The sequence below is a fragment of the Salmo salar genome, chromosome 19 (assembly GCF_965601325.2).
Source record: "Salmo salar chromosome 19, fSalSal1, whole genome shotgun sequence".
Taxonomy (NCBI): Eukaryota; Metazoa; Chordata; class Actinopteri; order Salmoniformes; family Salmonidae; genus Salmo; species Salmo salar.
In genome coordinates, this window is record NC_138309.1 from 58263210 (window position 1) to 58282615 (window position 19406).

Consider the following 19406-nt stretch of genomic DNA (forward strand, 5'->3'; position numbering starts at 1 on the left):
TCCATTTCTCTTCTCAGGTAGGTACTCGGCCTGTCAACATTCCATCCATAGCAGAGGGTCATTCAAGAGTTATTGGGCAGCGAATCAAGTTTGTAACAGAGTTCAGACGGATCACTCCGTTTGGAAAAAAACACAAGACTCCTCAGACAGTAACTTAGCCTAAATCCCCTTGAAGTGTCCTTGTGTGCCCTGACCATCACTGAGGGGCTCTCTCTCCGATCTCACGTCCCAAAGGTGAAGCCTAGGTGAGAGTAGGCTAATTGCTGGTAATGATAAGGGTAAGTGCTGGACAGGGCCCGGGGGGGTGAGGAGGGACATCCCTGTCAGGCTGCGGGAGGCCTGGGTGCTGGGCATAGGCTGCTAGTTGGAGGAGCTATAGGAAGATGAGCTAATTGTAATGGCTGGATTGGAATCGATGGAATGGTATCAAACACATCCAACACATGAAAACAACATGTTTGACTCCGTTCCATTTGTTCCATTCCAGCCATTACAATCAGCCCATCCACCTATAGCTCCTCCCACCAGCCTCCTCTGGTGCTGGGTAACAGTATTCTGAGCCAGTGATCTGGATAATCCTGGCCCTGAACTCTTGTAATTGAGCTTGGCCGAGACGGCCCAGTGACCTCTACAGGTATACTGTTACAACAGCACTCTCATAGGATCTCTCTTTAGGACCTATCCAAAAAACAACAATTGCATAAATATAGTCTTTAAATAGGCCTAGCAGTTCTGTGTTCTCAAGCATATTTTTTCTAGTATATCAGATGTAAATTCTAGTCAAAGAACGATATTGGTCTATTACTATCTAATAATTCATTTTCAATTCACTAATCTCTATCCTCAAGATGGAAAAACAAAGTACTTATTTCATGCAAAAGTTCTGAAGTCATGGTAAAAAACTTCTGAAAACAACTCAAATCAACAATTCAGTCAACCACTGACCTGACTGCATGTTTTTCTCTGATCAATGCTCACTGCATTTTCCCTCATTATCACTTCACATTTTATTTGTCACATGCGCCGAATACTTACAGTGAAATGCTTACTTACAAGCTCTTTCCTGACAACACAGAGGTAAAATAAGAAAATAAAAACAAGAATTAAGCTATATACAGGGTGAACCAATACCATATCAATGTGCAGGGGTACGAGGTAGCTGAGGTAGTTATGTATGTACATGTAGGCATGGGTAAAGTGACTAGGCATCAGGATTGATAATAATAAAATGTAAAAAACTAAGTAGCAGCAGCGTATACATTGCATTCGGAAAGTATTCAGACCCCTTGACCTTTTCCACATTTTGTTACGTTACAGCCTTATTAAATAGTTTCCCCCCCTCATCAATCTACACACAATACCCCATAATGACAAAGCAAAAACAGGTTCTTAGAAAAAATTAACCACCAAAATATCACATTTACATAAGTATTCAGACCCTTAACTCAGTACTTTGTTGAAGCACCTTCGGCAGCATTTACAGCCTTGAGTCTTCTTGGGTATGACGCTACAAGCTTGGCACAACTGTATTTGGGGAGTTTCTCAAATTTTTCTCCGCAAATCCTCTCAAGCTCTGTCAGGTTGCATGGGGAGCGTCGCTGCACAGCTATGTTTGATAGGGTTCAAGTCCGGGCTCTGGCTTGGCCACTCAAGGACTTGTCCCGATACCACTCCTGCGTTGTCTTGGCTGTGTGTTTAGGGTCGTTTTCCTGATGCAAGGAGAACCTTCGCCCCATTCTGAGGTTCTGAGCACCCTGGAGCAGGTTTTCATCAAAGATCTCTCTGTACTTTGCTCCGTTCATCTTTCCCTCGATCTTGACTAGTCTCCCAGTCCCTGCCGCTGAAAAACAACCCCACAGCATGATGCTGCCACCACCATGCTTCCCCTTAGGGATGGTGCCAGGATTCTTCCAGACGTGACGCTTGGCATTCAGACCAAGGAGTTCAATCTTGGTTTCATCAGACCAGAGAACCTCGTTTCTCATGGTCTGAGAGCCCTTTAGGTGCCTTTTGGCAAACTCCAAGCGGGCTGTCATGTGCCTTTTACTGAGGAGTGGCTTCTGTCTGGCCACTCTACCATAAAGGCCTGGTTGGTGGAGTGCTGCAAGATGGTTGTCCTTCTGGAAGGTTCTCCCATTTCCACAGATGAACTCTGGAGCTCTGTCAAGAGTGACCATCGGGTTCTTGGTCACCTCCCTGACCCAGGCCCTTCTCCCCCGATTGCTGTTTGGCCTGGCGGAGAGCCTTGTTGGTTCCAAACTTCTTTCATTTAAGAATGATGGAGGCCACTGTGTTCTTGGGGACTTTCAATGCTGTAGACATTTTTTTGGTACACTTTCTCAGATCTGTGCGTCGTAACAATCCAGTCTCGGAGCTCTACGGACATGTGTTTGGAACTCATGGCTTGGTTTTTGCTCTGACATGCACTGTCAAATGTGGGACCTTATATAGACAGGTATGTGCCTTTCCAAATCATGTCCAATCAATTGAATTTACCACAGGTGGACTCCAATCTAGTAGAAACATCTTAAGGATGTTCAATGGAAAAAGGATGCACCTGAGCTCAATTTCAAGTCTCATAGCAAAGGGTCTGAATAATTATGTAAATACCCTATCTGTTCGTTTAAATACATTTGCAAAAATGTCTAAAAACCTGTTTTAGCTTTGTCATTATGGGGTATTGTGTGTAGATTGGTGAGGGAACATTTTTATTTAATACATTTTAGAATAAGGCTGTAACGTAACAAAATGTGGGAAAAGGGAAGGGGTCTGTAAAATGTACGAATGCATTGTATGATGAGAGTATGTGTACATGTGTGAAAGTGTGTGTGTGTGTGTGTGGCGTCAGTACGCGTGTGTTGTGTGTGTGCGTATGTAAGTGTGTGTATGTGTGTGTGGATAGAGTCTTGTGAGTGTGCATAGAGTCAGTGCAAAATAGAGTCAGCGCATGTAGTCCGGTTAATCATTTGATTATCTATACAACAGTCTTATTGCTTGTTGATAGAAGCTGTCTCGGAGCATGCAGGTCTGAGAAACGTTGCCTCGGTACCACTTGCCGGACGGTAGCAGAGAGAACAGTCTATGGCTTGGGTGGCTGAAGTCTTTCGCAATTTTTTCGGGCCTTCCTCTAACGCCGCCTGATATAGAGGTACAGGATGGCAGGGAGCTCAGCCCCAGTGATGTACTGGGCCGTCCTCAACACCCTCTGTAGAGATTTGCGGTCGAGGGCGGTGCAGTTGCTTTCCAAGCAGTGATGCAACCAGTCAAGTTGCTCTCGATGGTGCAGCTGTAGAACCTCTTCAGGACCTGAGGGCCCATGCCAAATCTCTTCAGCCTCCTGTGGGAGAAGAGGCACTGTTGTGCCCTCTTCACGACAGTGCGGACCATGTGTGTGGATCATGTTAAGTCCTTAGTGATGTGGACACCGAGGAACAGGATCCAGTTGCAGAGGGAGGTGTTCAGTCCCAGGGTCCCGAGCTTGGTGATGAGCTTGGAGGGGACCACGGAGTTTAACGCTGAGTTGTAGTCAATGAACAGCACTCTCACATACATATATATACTTTTTCTTGAAGGTACACAAACCTGTGCTGTGCATTCAAGGCGGGTGGAAATGCTAGACGATGCCCTCCACCTGTCCAACTCACCCACTCTGTTTGTTGGCCGTGGCCCCTCAGTTTCAGGGGCCCAGCAAGATGTGGTCGTTCCCAACAGAAGGCAGCTCACAAAGCCACATATCCACCTCTGGTCTGGTCCTAATCCTGAACAAAAAGAGCACATTTGTACTATGAGCCCAGGGGTGGCCCTACTCAGATTGACTTACATCCTAATAGCTTTGAATTGACCATGGAGAAATCTGCACTACAGATAATCGGAACTGAACTGTAGTTGTTCAAAGGGATGCTCTGGTCTATTTGTTACTGTAACCTGTGGATTTATAAAGAATTTCTGCTCTATCTTTCATAGCTATATTTCTTTTATTCTAACCAAAGATGAGTTACAACTAGCCCCCCAGCATACAGAGATTAAAGCCTAGGAGGTAATTTGATCTGTGTGGGGGTCACTTTACCTTATGTTTCCTTGTTGTCATGGTAACTAATAGGTATCAGTCATCTCCTAACTAGCGCGCGCGCACACACACACACACACACACACTGACTGAGTCTCTGCTATGTTAACACTTGCTTTCTTCCTACCCCTAACATACCCTCCCTCACCAGCTGCAAATGTTATTTTACACATTACAGTTTATCCATTCCCTACTGAGCCAACAGTAACCTTTTTAGAAAAGTAACTGAATAATTGACATTGCAAATAGTGAGTTCAAAATATAAACCCACTGTATTAACTTGACTTCCCTGCTGCTATGCTAGTTAGCTTCTTGGCTGGATAGCGCATGGCATTGCTATGGTAACAGAACGCTCGCTGACTGCAGGGCAAGCAGCAGCAAGTAGGTATCAACACCTGAGTCTCAAACATGTTCTCACTCACCGAAAATGTCAAACCATACACTGTCAAAATAAAATAGTAAAGCTTACCTTCTACTTTTCGTTCCGCACAATATGTGTTAGTGTGGCAGGCACACAGTGTCAATATTGTTTAAAACATTCCCGACGTCCTGTTCTTTTGCGCTGAAGTTCCTCCTACACAAACAGGCTGTAATTTCGTCCAATCACACAGCCCATTGTTCGTTCGACAGCCAATGGGCTCTCAGCAACGCCTAGTGGGGGTTTGTACCTAAAAATAAATAAAATAAAATAAGAGTATGCTACAGATTATTGTATGGGACAATAAACAATATTTTTTTGAAAGGTTATTTGAAAAAGACAATTTTATTGAGTAAATGTATATATTGGTTCTCTTAATTTTGATGAGAGATGAACGTGTACTTAAATTAAGGTTATTTGTTGGTCTTCAAGTAGAAATGTACCAATTTTAAGGTTGTGCCATTAGAGTTGGGGTGGGGTCACGAGAAATTCTGGCGAAAAAAATGGGGTCCCTGTTGAAAAAGTTGAAATACCACTGTACTAACTGATGACTTCTGCACCAGAGAAACACATCAGCCTTTGAGGTTCTCCTTGAGTCGTGGACGGATTTTACCCTGCTTTTGAGCCGTTTTAGATCGCTTGGTATTCCACATTATGGTTATTATGGTATGGTCAGTCATAATGAAGTCAGTGTATCGGTATTATGTACATATCCCTACAAAATGTTCACTTTATTAGGTCAAAATAGAATAAAATCAGATGTTTCATCCTTCATCTCCTGAAGCTACAGAATGAAACGGAAAGCTGCTCCATGATCAGCCATTCAGAGAAGGACAGAAATCCTGCCAGCTTTGACAAGGTCCTCAAGCAGCTTATCAAGACATTGTTAGTTACATCTTTGCAAAAGCCACTATATTTATCAGGGGTGCAACTTTGGTTTTAGAAGTGGGGGGGCATATCATTTTTTTATATTTTTTTTATCCGGTTGGATAAACACTCCAAACAGCCTACCCAACCGTTCGGAGGTGTCGGCATTATCCTAAAGCATACCGTTGCCTCGTTTTGTATCACATTCCAATGCTAAAACTGGTGGGGACAAAAATGCAATTTCAGAGGGGGGGGGGGGCATTTCCCCTGTCCCTCCCGTCCCCAGTCCCAGTGAAAGTTGCGCCCCTGATATTTATAACAGTAGACAAATGGTGAATGGTGACGCAGAAGATTTTGTAGGTTAGAGCAGCCTTTTTCAAACCTCTCCTCAGAGACCCCCAGCCATTTCATGTATTGGAACTATTCAACATGTATTTGAACTATTCAACGAGGAATCATAAAGCTCTTGACTACTTGAATCAGGTTTGCTAGTTCAGGGCTACAACACAATTGTGAAACATCTAGGGGTCTCTAAGGAGAGGTTTGAAAAAGGATGTAGGTCAGTTTGCACCATCTAGAGGCGAGGTTGACACTGACGTTCAGTTCACTGAGACTCAAATACTTCTGGAGGATTATACTGAGGTTCAGGATGCTGAGAAAATGTAATACAACATTTTCAAAATAGGAAACAGGTGGTATTTAGCCTACCCACCAGGGTGCACAGAGTATCTTCAGAGATGAAAAGACGAAGCGAGAGGTTTCACTCTTGCCAAAATCTTTTTTTAAAAAGCCTTCTGCGATTCTATGGGCTTATTTTGGATCTAAACTTCTCATCTCGTCATTATATACAGATATGCGGTATCTTTAAATGAAGCAGCACAGGACAACAAGGTCTTGATCAAATAAAATGGGGCAGAAAGAAATTTAACCCGGAAACATTAACCTCAAAATCAACAATCCATCATAAGAATAAATCCTTCAAAAAATGCAATATGGATCAGAGCAATGAAAGAAAAAGAGCCAAAAGCCACACCCGGCCTTCAACAGGTGCATAGAGCATTTCAATGCTCCATTCTGTCCCTAATACTACACTATCCTGGCTAACGTTAGAAAGGTCAGGGTTATGCATAGTGTGTTTTAAGCTGGGCAATACATTGGGGAGCTGCTACCTGTTCAACTAGGCTACACACGAGTCACACTGACACCTCTCTGATAGAGCGCTCAGCAGGTTATCTCCTTTTGTACACTGAATCAGGGAAGCAGAAGGAGAGCAGTGGGCTAGTGTTACAGGAATAGCAGCACCAGTGTGTCACCATCGATCATCCAGAGGCGGCGCTCCTAGTGGCCTGGGGACTTTAAAGCAGGGAAGCTTAAATCCGTTTTACCTCATTTCTACCAGCATGTTAAATGTGAACCAGAGGAAAACAAACTCTAGACCATCTATACTCCACACACAGCGACGCGTACATAGCTCTCCCTCGCCCTCCATTTGGCAAATCTGACCATAATTCTATCCTTCTGATTCCTGCTTACAAGCAAACACTGAAGCAGGAAGCACCAGTGACTTGGTCAATAAAGAAGTGGTTAGATGACTCAGATGCTAAGCTACAAGACTGTTTTGCTAGCACAGACTGGAATCTGTTCCGTGATTCTTCCGATGGCATTGAGGAGTACACCACATCAGTCACTGGCTTCATCAATAAGTGCATCGATGATGTCGTCCTCACAGTGACCGTACGTACATACCCCAACCAGAAGCCATGGATTACAGGCAACATCCTCACTGAGCTAAAGGGTAGAGCTGTCGCTTTCAATGGGGCGGGACTCTAACCTGGAAGCTTATAAGAAATCCCGCTATGCCCTCAGACGAACCATCAAACAGGCAAAGCATCAATACAGGACTAAGATTAAATCGTACTACACCGGCTCCGACGCTTGTCGGATGTGGCAGGGCTTGCAAATTATTACCGACTACAAAGGGAAGCAGAACCGCGAGCTGCCCAGTGACACAAACCTACCAGACGAGCTAAATTAATTATATGCTCGCTTCGAGGCAAGCAACACTGAAGCATGCATGAGAGCATCAGCTGTTCCGGACAACTGTGTGATCACGCTCTCCGTAGCCAATGTGAGTAAGACCTTTAAACAGGTCACCATTCACAAGTCTGCAGGGCCAGATGGATTACCAGGACGTGTACTCCAACCATGCACTGACCAACTGGCAAGTGTCTTCACTTACATTTCCAACCTGTCCCTGACTGAGTCTGTAATACCAAAACCAATTTCAAGCAGACCATCATAGTCCCTGTTCCCAAGAACACTAAGGTAACCTGCCTAAATGATTACCAACCCATAGCACTCACGTCTGTAGCCATGAAGTGCTTTGAAAGGCTGGCCATGGCTCACATCAACACCATTATCCCAGAAACCCTAGACCCACTCCAATTTGCATACCGCCCCAACAGATCCACATATGATGCAATCTCTATTGCACTGCACACTGCCCTTTCCCACATGGACAAAAGGAACACCTACATGAGAATGCTATTCATTGACTACAGCTCAGCGTTCAACACCATAATGCCCTCAAAGCTCATCACTAAGCTAAGGACCCTGGGACTAAAAACCTCCGTCTGCAACTGGATCCTAGACTTCCTGACGGGCCGCCCCCAGGTGGTAAGGGTAGGTAACAACACATCTGCCACGCTGATCCTGAACACGTGGGCCCTTCATGGGTGCGTGCTCAGTCCCCTCCTGTACTCCCTGTTCACCCATGACTGCATGGCCAGGCACGACTCCAACACCATCATTAAGTTTGTTGACGACACAACAGTGGTAGGCCTGATCACCAACAATGATGAGACAGCCTATAGGGTGGAGGTAAGAGACTTGGCCGTGTGGTGCCAGGATAACAACCTCTCCCTCGACGTGATCAAGACAAAGGAGATGATTGTGGACTACAGGAAAATAAGGAATGAGCATGCCCCCATTCTCACCGACGGGGCTGTAGTGGAACAGGTTGAGAGCTTCAAGTTCCTTGGTGTCCACATCACCAACAAACTAGAATGGTCCAAACACACAAAGACTGTTGTGAAGCGGGCACGACAAAGCCTATTCCTCCTCAGAAGACTGAAAAGATTTGGCATTGGTCCTCAGATCCTCTAAAGGTTATACAGCTGCACCATCGAGAGCATCCTGACTGGTTGCATCACTGCCTGGTATGGCAACTGCTCGGCCTCCGACCACAAGGCACTACAGAGGGTAGTGCATATGACCCAGTACATCACTGGGGCCAAGCTTCCTGCCATCCAGGACCTCTATACCAGGCGTTGTCAGAGGAAGGCCCTAAAAATTGTCAAAGACACCAGCCACCCTGGTCATAGACTGTTCTCTCTGCTACCGCACGACAAGCGATACCGGAGTGCCAAGTCTAAGTCCAAAAGGCTTCTTAACAGTTTCTACCCCCAAGCCATAAGACTCCTGAACAGCTAATCAAATAGCTACCCAGACTATTTGCATTGCCCCCCCCCCCCCCCCCCCTTCCTTACGCTGCTACTCTCTGGTTATTATCTATGCATAGTCACTTCAGCACTATCTACATGTACATATTACCTCAATTACTCGACTAACCGGTGCCCCCGCACATTGACTCTGTACTGTTTTCTTAAAACTGCATTGTTGGTTAAGGGCTTGTAAGTAAGCATTTCACTGTAAGGTCTACACCTGTTGTGTTCGGCGCATGTGACAAATACAATTTTATTTTACTTGATTTGGTGTCTGCTTCTGCTATAGCAAAGTTCTACCCATCCTCTATGGCCCTTGTTTCATCTGCTATTGTTTGCCAATGGAAGGAGGGATCCTTGCACCTTCAATCACACCAGATTGACCAAGTATTCAAGCAAACACAGGAGATTGTTGTGTTATTCAACCAACAAAATGAAATTGTTGTTGGTTTCCTCTAGAAAACAACTGGTTAACTGAGGAGAAGTCTGTAGGCTACATGCTACATACAGATATCTGAGTGCACTACAGCAGATGCAGGGAATTGAAAGTTGATCACGATTATCTCCCATCCTGTCATCTATCCTGGGTGACAGTCTATTTTTGCTTTAGCTGAACTGTTGAATACAGAAACAGTCTGACACCAAGGCTACCTGAACCCCTTTCCTATTATATAGTGCTATACTGACTAGCGCAATGCCACTAATTGACATCAGCAATATCCAGTCACAACATAAGACCAACCCTTTAATAATGGGGACAGGTCAATATCCAACTTTCCAGAGGGAAGATGCTATATCCTATTTCATATTGTGAAATCTCCCCAACTGTCTAGATCAGTGTTTCCCAACTCCGGTCCTCGAGTACCATCAACAGCAGCACACATTTCTGATGAATCCAAGGACAAAAAAAAACTGATTTAACTTGTCAAAGGATTGATGATTAGTTGACAAGTAGAATCAGGTGTGCTTGTCATGGGCCACAACAAATGCATGTACTGGCAAACACTGGTCTAGGTGAAAGGGAAAGTATAAACATATACGTGTGTGAACAGCAGGCACAAGGGTTTCCACAAGTTACCACAGCCACAAAGTATAAATTGGTTATAGGCTATCATAAAAAATATATGAAAACAAAAATTTGATTTTTGGTGTTCATTTAAGGTTATGGTTAGGCATAAGATTAGAAGTGTGGTTAAGGTTAGGTTTAAAATCACATTTAAAGAAGATAAATTGTAGAAATGGGCTTTATGACTTTGTGGCTGGGGTAAGTAGTAATGACCAGCCACAACTCCGATATAAAGTGTGTTTTCTCAAAGTTGCCGGGATGTCAGGTGTCCTATTTATATCCGTACAGTCGTAACCACCTCATAATTATGAGACTTCTATTTGATCAAATAAGCCACACATAGAAAATAAGCCATTGCATTTTTGTGTTAGCGAAATTCGACACTCTCTCATTGACCTCCATACAAAAGCTCCTCGCTTGTTGAGCGAAAGAAAACGAAACAACGCCACCTGTTGGAGAAGATAGATTTTAGCCCTGTTATCCCTCGCCCCTAACCTCTTCCTCTCTGCTGGAAATTAATACCTAGGGACAGTAAGTACTTCTTGTTGCAGTCCGAGTTGCGACACCGCTGAGTTGAACTGGCAGTTGCAGTTGGCAGTCCAAACTTCATGTAAGTTCAACCATTTAATGTCATTATTTTAGCTAAACCGTATAACACATTGATCTTAATAGTGACAGAATTGTGTTCACTTTCATATTCGTTTCCTCTCCAGTGATTTATTTGTGGCCTTTTATGGTTTATTGTAGCTTGATCAAACATAATAAATCACCATCGAATAAGTTATTGGGTTAGAAGTATATGTTTGACAATCTAATTGACGTCCAAAAGTCTTTTGAAAACATGTATGGGTATGTTAAATGTGATTGTCAAGTGTGAAGAATAGGCGATACGTTTCACAATAAATGTTAAATGAAAGTGAAACTTAGTTTTGCGAACGCAACATTATATGCAATTTTTATGTGATATAAAATGTTTGGCCTTCTAATTAACAAACGAACCATCCAAAAACGTCTGCTGCCAGATTAGATACATATACGGGTTCAGTTGACAACATAAATGATGGTTTATTCGAGTTGTACATGCTGTTAGTTTTTTTATGCGCATGTTGGGCCTACTTGTTTTCATTTTGCTATATTCTCAATTTCAGAGGTCACAATGGAGAGCGTCGAAAGTGCAGCCAACATGGAATTGTCAACAACCTTTTCCCAGGTTGTATTTCAGGAAATCCCCCACTCCTACACGCCAAATACTGCCGTGACTTGCTGCTACACTCTGACAGCAGCCATTCAACAGAACCCCAGAGACTGGGTGGGGATATTTAAGGTGGGATTACAGATATTTTGTCATGAATATTCATGAGTGGTCTGTTTCATCAGAGATTATGATATGGATTGTATTTCCACAAAGGAAATAATAACCTCATATATTTAACAATAGAAATCCACAGTCTGGAATGCCTCCCAGTTGTCAGTCAGCCATGATTGTGTTGTAACTGATGTTGTGCTGATTGTGTTATAACTGATTTTGTGCAGGTGGGCTGGAGCACCACAAAGGATTATTACACATTTGTGTGGATAGAACCATCATTGGATCTGATAAAACAGGATGCAAACAGAAAACAAGTGCTTTTTAGTGGTAAGACCATGTGTGCATTTTATCCTCAAACTTTTCGACTGACATGAACTTTGATACGAATGATCGTGATCAATTTAGGTGAATTCGGTTTTGATGATACCTATAGGCCCATGTTAATTTCTTAATTTTAGATACAAATGACATTTATTTGACATTCAAGTGATCAGTATTATGCTGGGGATTACACTGACAATGATGTTGTTATTCTGATAGCATACTACTTGCCAAAAGATGAGGCAGAGTTCTATCAGTTCTGCTATATTGATAGCAACGGCCAAGTGAGAGGAGCCAGCACCCCATTCTGCTTTAAAACCTCAGGGGAACAAAGCACAGACGGCAGCCTGGAAAACGACCTCTTGGTCATCACAACACAGGTACAAAGCAATCCACCATACCTAACATTAAAAGTTGATTTGATTGTGTTTTAAAGACCATGTTTGGAACACTTAAAAATGTATAACTTTTTGTTTGGCTTGCTTAGTGGCTGGGTCAAGGAGATGATGTCCCTCACAAGAACATTTTAGCTAGAATTATCCGTAGGAGAGGTTATGTATGTACATGATGTGCATTTCTGAATCTAGGAAAAGGTAGAGCAACGTGAGAGGGAGAAAGACGAGATGGTCATGGAGTTGGGGCAACTGAAAGAGCAAAATGAGATTTTGAGAGGAGTCCTGAAGGAGCAACAGCAAGAGATTGATTGCCTCAAGGTTTGTTTTCTAGATGTTCGTTACAACATCTGCTAATTTCTAGCCCCTAGTCATGTGTGAGAATGGAAATTACAATGTGAGGTAACAGAATTGTAACCTTATTTCTGCAGTTGTCTAACGACGAACTATACAAGGCAGACAGGAACCTGGAGAAGCAGCAGCAGAAGTCAAGAGAGCATGAACAACTGACACAGAAAGCTAAATCAATGGAAGACTCACACAAAGCACAGGAGGTAATATTTGGTGAATTTTGTGTCTACAACACAGTGATCACAAATCATCTGACAACTAAGAAACTGTTTCCATACTGAAACATAAATGCTTTTCACCATAACTGGTGGAACTATACTTGATGAATAGATGGAAGTATCCAAACACAGTAATCAAATCAAATTGTATTGGTCACATACACATATTTAGCAGATGTTATTGCGGGTGTAGCGAAATGCTTGTGTTCTTAGCTCCAACAGTGCAGTAGTATCTAACAATTCACAACAATAAACAAATCTAAAAGTAAAATAATGGAATTAAGAAGTATATAAATATTAGGACTAGCAATGTCGGAGTGGCATTGACTAAAATACAGTAGAATAGAATACAGTATATACATATGAGATGAGTAAAGCAGTATGTGAACATTATTAAAGTGACTAGTGTTCCATATCCATAACCAGTAGAGGTTATGGACATGATTTGAGCATTTCTGAATCTAGGAACAGGTGGTGAAAAGTGAGAGGGTGATAGAAGAGCTGGTCATGGAGTTGGGGCAACTGAAAGAGCAAAATGAGACTCTGACACGTGCCCTAAAGGAGCAACATCAAGAGGTTGACCGCCTCAAGGTTTGTTTGAAAGTCTTTTCTTTCCACCAAGCAGTTTTACTTCTAGCCCCTAATCAGGCTGAGAGGGTAATGAATTGTATATTGTTCCTGTAGGAATCCAAAGAGGAACTTGCACAGGTAGTGAGCAAACTGGAGCAACAGCAACAGAATGCTAGAGAGCATGAAGAACTGACACAGAATGCCAAATCAATGGATGAATCACACACGGGACAGGAGGTAACTGTCGCAAACCAATATCCCATTTGGGACTACCAAAGAATTACTACTACTATTGAGTGCATTTTCTCTTGTTTCTAACTGTTTCTTTCCATGAAAGGCTGCAGTCTCTGACCCCAATTCATGAAAAATATTTGGTGAACGTGTCAAAACATGCGACAGCTGTTTGTATACCATCAATATTTTTCAATGCCTCTTCTAATCTTTTTTTCCCACACTTTTTCTGTCTCCTTGTCATGTATTGAAGGGAGTTTTCACATACAGTGCCTTTGGAAAGTATTCAGACCCCTTGACCTTTTCCACATTTTGTTACGTAACAGCCTTATTCTAAAATGGATTAAATTAATTAATTTCCCCCGCAATCTACACACGATACCCCATAATGACAAAGCGAAAATGCAAATATATATATAAAATAAAATAAAAAAATACCTTATTTACATAAGTATTCAGACCCTTTGCTATGAGACTCGAAATTGAGCTCAGGTGCATCCTGTCATCCTTGAAGATGTTTCTACAACTTGATTGGAGTCCACCTGTGGTAAATTAAATTGATTGGACATGATTTGGAAAGGCACAAACCTGTCTATATAAGGTCCCACAGTTGACAGTGCATGTCAGAGCAAAAACCAAGCCACGAGGTCAAAGGAATTTTCCGTAGAGCTCAGAGACAGGATTGTGTCGAGGCACAGATCTGGGAAAGGGTACCAAAACATTTCTGCAGCATTGAAGGTCTCTAAGAATTCAGTGGCCTCCATCATTCTTAAATGGAAGAAGTTTGGAACCACCAAGACTCTTCCTAGAGCTGGCCACCCAGCCAAACCTAGCAATCGGGGGAGAAGGGCCTTGGTCAGGGAGGTGACCAACAACCTGATGGTCACTCTGACAGAGCTCTAGAGTTCCTCTGTGGAGATAGGGGAACCTTCCAGAAGGACAACCATCTCTGCAGCACTACCAATTAGGTGTTTATAGTAGAATGGCCAGACGGAAGCCACTCCTCAGTAAAAGGCACTACAGCCCGCTTGGAGTTTTCCAAAAGGCAACTAAAGACTCTGACCATGAGAAACAAGATTCTCTGGTCTAATGAAACCAAGATTGAACTCTTTGGCCTGACTGCCAAGCGTCACATCTGGAGGAAACCTGCCACCATCCCTACGGTGAAGCATGGTGGTGGCAGCATCATGCTCTGGGAATGTTTTTCAGCGGCAGGGACTGGGAGACGAGTCAGGATCGAGGCAAAAATGAATAGAGCAAAGTAGAGAGAGATCCTTGATGAAAACCTGCTCCAGAGCACTCAGGACCTCAGACTGGGGCGAAGGTTCACCTTCCAACAGGACAACGACCCTAAGCACACAGCCAAGACAAGGCAGGAGTGGTTTCGGGACAAGTCTCAATTTACTTGAGTGGCCCAGCCAGAGCCCGGACTTAAACCCTATCAAACATCTCTGGAGAGACCTGAAAATAGTTGTGCACCAACGCTACCCATCCAACCTGAAGAAGCTTGAGAGGATCTGCAGAGAAGAATGGGAGAAACTCCACAAATACAGGTGTGCCAAGCTTGTAGCGTCATACCAAAGAAGACTCAAGGCTGTAATCACAGCCAAAGGGGTTTCAACAAAGTACTGAGTAAAGGGTCTGAATAGTTATGTAAATGTGATATTTCCGGGGGTTTTTCTTCTACAAACCAGTTTTTGCTTTGTTATTATGGGGTATTGTGTGTAGATTGAATACATTTTAAAATAAGGCTGTAACCTATCAAAATGTGGAAAAAGTCAAGGGGTCTGAATACTTTCCGAAGGCACTGTATAGTCCTCTTTAATAAAGTAGTGTAGTGTGTGGTGCAGGAATAACGACAAGCGAACCTGGGGAGCATTGTGTTCACATTGGTCTAAAAAAGAGAACCGGCCTGCAGAATTCAAGCGAACCGAAGTCAGACCACCTCTCGAGATGGTCTCAGTTCAGTTCACTTCGGGGGATCTTTTGAGGGTTCTTAGTTCCTTTGGAACTTTCCTTACACTACACAAAATATTAAGCGAACTGCACTCGCAAAAATTGGCTTAAAGGGACAAAGTCTGAATCACTTTAACTTGCTATTTCTCTTCACAAATGCCTGCAGTCTCTGACTCCTATTTGTGAGAAATATGAACAAGCATTGAGCAAGATCAAACAGCTGAAGAAGGAGCGAGAGGAGTTGAAAGGAAAGGTTGAGGTTCAAAGTGTGGAGATTGCACAGTGAGTACTTGTCTCGAGCAATCCATTCAATGCACATATCTTTCTAGTACAAGACCTTTACAGTCATATCATGATATCATCCTGTCTATATATAAACTCAGCAAAAAAATAAACGTCCCCTCACTGTCAACTGTGTTTATTTTCAGCAAACTTAACATGTGTAAATATTTGTATGAACATAAGATTCAACAACTGAGACAAACTTATCAAGTTCCACAGACATGTGACTAACAGAAATGGAATAATGTGTCCCTGAACAAAGGGAAGGAGTCAAAATGAAAAGTATCTGGTGTGGCCACCAGCTGCATTAACTACTGCAGTGCATCTCCTCCTCATGGACTGCACCAGATTTTCCAGTTCTTGCTGTGAGATGTTACCCCACTCTTCCACCAACGCACCTGCACCTTTCCGGACTGGGGGGAATGGCCCTAGCCCTCACCCTCCAATCCAACAGGTCCCAGACGTGGTCAATGGGATTGAGATCCGGGCTCTTCGATGGCCATTGCAGAACACTGACATTCCTGTCTTGCAGGAAATCACGCACAGAACGAGCAGTATGGCTGGTGGCATTGTCATGCTGGAGGGTCATGTCAGGATGAGCCTGCAGGAAGGGTACCACATGAGGGAGGAGGCTGTCTTCCCTTTAACGCACAGCGTTGAGATTGCCTGCAATGACGACAAGCTCAGTCCGATGATGCTGTGACACACTGCCCCAGACCATGACGGACCATCCACCTCCAAATCGATCCCGCTCCAGAGTACAGGCCTCGGTGTAACGCTCATTCCTTCGACAATAAACGCAAATCCGACCAAAACTGCAACTTGTCAGTGAAGAGCACTTTTTGCCAGTCCTGTCTGGTCCAGCGACGTGGGTTTGTGCCCATAGGCGGCGTTGTTGCCGGTGATGTCTGGTGAGGACCTGCCTTACAACAGGCCTACAAGCCCTCAGCCTATTGCGGACAGTGAGCACTGATGGAGGGATTGTGCGTTCCTGGTGTAACTCAGGCATTTGTTGTTGCCATCCTGTACCTGTCCCGCAGGTGTGATGTTCGGATGTACTGATCCTGTGCAGATGTTGTTACATGCGGTCTGCCACTGCGAGGACGATCAGCTGTCCGTCCTGTCTCCCTGTAGCGCTGTCTTAGGCGTCTCACAGTACGGACATTGCAATTTATTGCCCTGGCCACATCTGCAGTCCTCATGCCTCCTTGCAGCATGCCTAAGGCACGTTCACGAAGATGAGCAGGGATCGTGGGCATCTTTCTTTTGGTGTTTTTCAGAGTCAGTAGAAAGGCCTCTTTAGTGTCCTCAGTTTTTGTAACTGTGACCTTAATTGCCTACCGTCTAAGCTGTTAGTGTCTTAACGACTGTTCCACAGGTGCATGTTCATTAACTGTTTATGGTTCATTGAACAAGCATGGGAAACAGTGTTTAAACCCTTTACAATGAAGATCTGTGAAGTTATTTGTTTCTTTTTTTGCTGAGTTTATATATATATATTTTTTACACTTGTGTAACAATGCTGTTCCTCATGCCCCTGTGTCTGTGTCAACAGGCTGAGCCCAAGGCTCAGAGATTCTGAGCAGGAGTCTTACAGACTGAAGGATCACATTCAGCTTCTACAGGTCAGCACATTCAGCAGAGTCATTTATGTAAATGAATGCCTGTAACACACATACACTCCTTAAAAGACCTGTTGGCCAATTCATTTAGTGCTTTCTTTGATGTGAAAAAAACCTGTCAATCACAGAATCTCATGCTGACCCTTTCCAGGTGGATCTCCAGAGCAGTGAGAAAGAGAAGGAGAAGCTTTCTGTGGAGCTGCGCAAACTGCGTGGTCTCACACATGACCTGGATGACTTGAAGACTGAGAACAAGGCCTTACACAGAAGCCTGTCAGAGCAGGGGCACCAGCCACAGCAGGAGATGGCGGACAGTGATTTGAAGGTTGGAACAAGTTGCTAAAAGAACCATGTCCTTCCTGTACACACCATTGTGAAATGTAATACTGTAGTCTTCTTGTGTGCCTTCAGGTGCAATACCAAGCTCTTCTTGGCCAGCTGCAGGAGGCTCGGACACAGTTGCAAAAGGAGCTGCAGGCTTCCAACAACATACGCAGACGTGCAGAGCAATTAGAGGGGGAACTGGTGAAGGTCAATGAGTGCACGAATCTCATAGCCATGAGGTCTACACAGGCGGAGCAGAAAAGCTGCAAACTAGAGGTGCTTAGAGAATATCTTTGATGCTATTTCGATCCACAGACAGGGTCAGGGATATCACTTTTGTCTTACCAATCTGTTGTTTGTTCTGGGAATGTAGTTCACCTGTGAGAGCAAATGAATATAAAACACACTAAACGTATTCTCTTAGCTGATCACAATTTCCTTGTTCTCAGATGCAACTTTTAGAGTTCCACAGAGTCATTGAGGAGAAAGAAAGCATGGCAGAGATCGCTAAAGTAGAGAAAGAGGAGTTGTTCAGAGAAAATCAGGTGATTGCTGTGAATTTTGATACTCTTTACTAGTCATTTAATTATTTACAATTAGGGACATTTGCTTACATTGGGGTTTTGCCACTGTATTCCATCTGTCAGGATCTCAAAAGAAATGTTGAGAGACTTCGCAAGGAGTTTGCTGACATCCAGGCTGCTCCAGTGTCCATGCAGCATCCCAACCCTTATGGCTCTTCAACTGACCCCACCCCCACTGAGGAGCAGCAGCAAGATACACTGGCTGCCTTTCTCCACTTTGGGAACCCTTATGAGACCCCAGGTATTCCCAATATTCCAGCTGTTGGAAAGCCTCACCTAAATATTCTTAAATGAGACATGAACGCCACTTGTGCCTCATGGACACACCTTCTTGGAAAATAACAAAACAGGTTAAACTATGGCTGACATATGATTCTGTTTGCAGGCCCTGCGACAAACGTGGACGTGGTATGTTAAGTCATTCCTATGATATACATGGTTATAAGGCAGATTATGTTTGCAACAACATACACTAGTGGTTTGGGATCAAAGATTTGGTTTCATAATGCTCTATAATTTTTGTGCTAGAGTACAGTTAACTATCCAGTCTAGAGCCGATATTATTACCACTTATGACCCGTGTCTGTCCCATAGTTGTCCTTGACATGTCGTCACTGCCATGAGTGCTTCCCTGGCATCACCCCGAATGAGCTGGAGCTGCATGAGGAGAGCCACAGAGTGTGCCCCTTTTGCACCCTCATCTGTGACGGAATGGAGCAGACCAAGTATGAAGAACACGTCTACAGCCATGAGTTGTAGGGAAGCCACATCCTCACAACCCAGAGAGTTGACTACTCGTTAAAGAAAGCTGATACCGTACTAATTATATTTCTAAGAGGTGGGTGGGTGGGACAAATAAACACAGACTAACAACCTATCCACGACATTGTAAGACAAACATTTATAGTCCCCTGTTTATTACTGTTCTCTGACCTGGTAAAATAAGGGTAGTGAATTTAATGTCTGGGAAATCTGTATCTAATTGAATTTGCCTGAATTGATCATATTGTTTTAGACACTTTGATGGCTAGGGTTAGGGTTGACTGTTTATTCTTAATTTGCCTCCATCGCTGATGGATTGCTATTTAATCGTTTCCTATGTTTACTCTAGTGCTATTATTTCTTCTGAACTACTGTATGTTTACTTGGGCTAACTTCACTATATGGATTTTCCCCTTGAACCTGCCGCTAAAATGTAAATGATGTGTTGCATAATAAAGTCAAATGATTATTGGTCAAATGATGTCTCTGATAATGTAAGGGTTGAAATGAGATTCATGTGGGATGTTCAAGCAACAAATAAAAGTTCTCTTCACAGTTGTGTTC

At 43.5% G+C, this 19406-nt stretch overlaps 1 protein-coding gene across 1 annotated transcript; it reads left to right on the forward strand.

The window, feature by feature from the left end:
- Positions 1 to 10364: 10364 nt before the first annotated feature.
- On the forward strand, positions 10365 to 19397 carry LOC106579308 (uncharacterized). The gene is made up of 16 exons (XM_014159117.3): positions 10365 to 10530; positions 11069 to 11244; positions 11454 to 11556; positions 11770 to 11930; positions 12138 to 12263; positions 12374 to 12496; positions 12977 to 13102; positions 13196 to 13318; positions 15435 to 15550; positions 17106 to 17175; positions 17324 to 17497; positions 17584 to 17772; positions 17946 to 18041; positions 18144 to 18321; positions 18466 to 18488; positions 18675 to 19397. The coding sequence occupies exons 2-16, from the start codon at positions 11077 to 11079 to the stop codon at positions 18837 to 18839; spliced, it is 1941 nt and encodes a 646-aa protein (XP_014014592.1). The 5' UTR covers positions 10365 to 10530; positions 11069 to 11076; the 3' UTR covers positions 18840 to 19397.
- Positions 19398 to 19406: the final 9 nt, after the last annotated feature.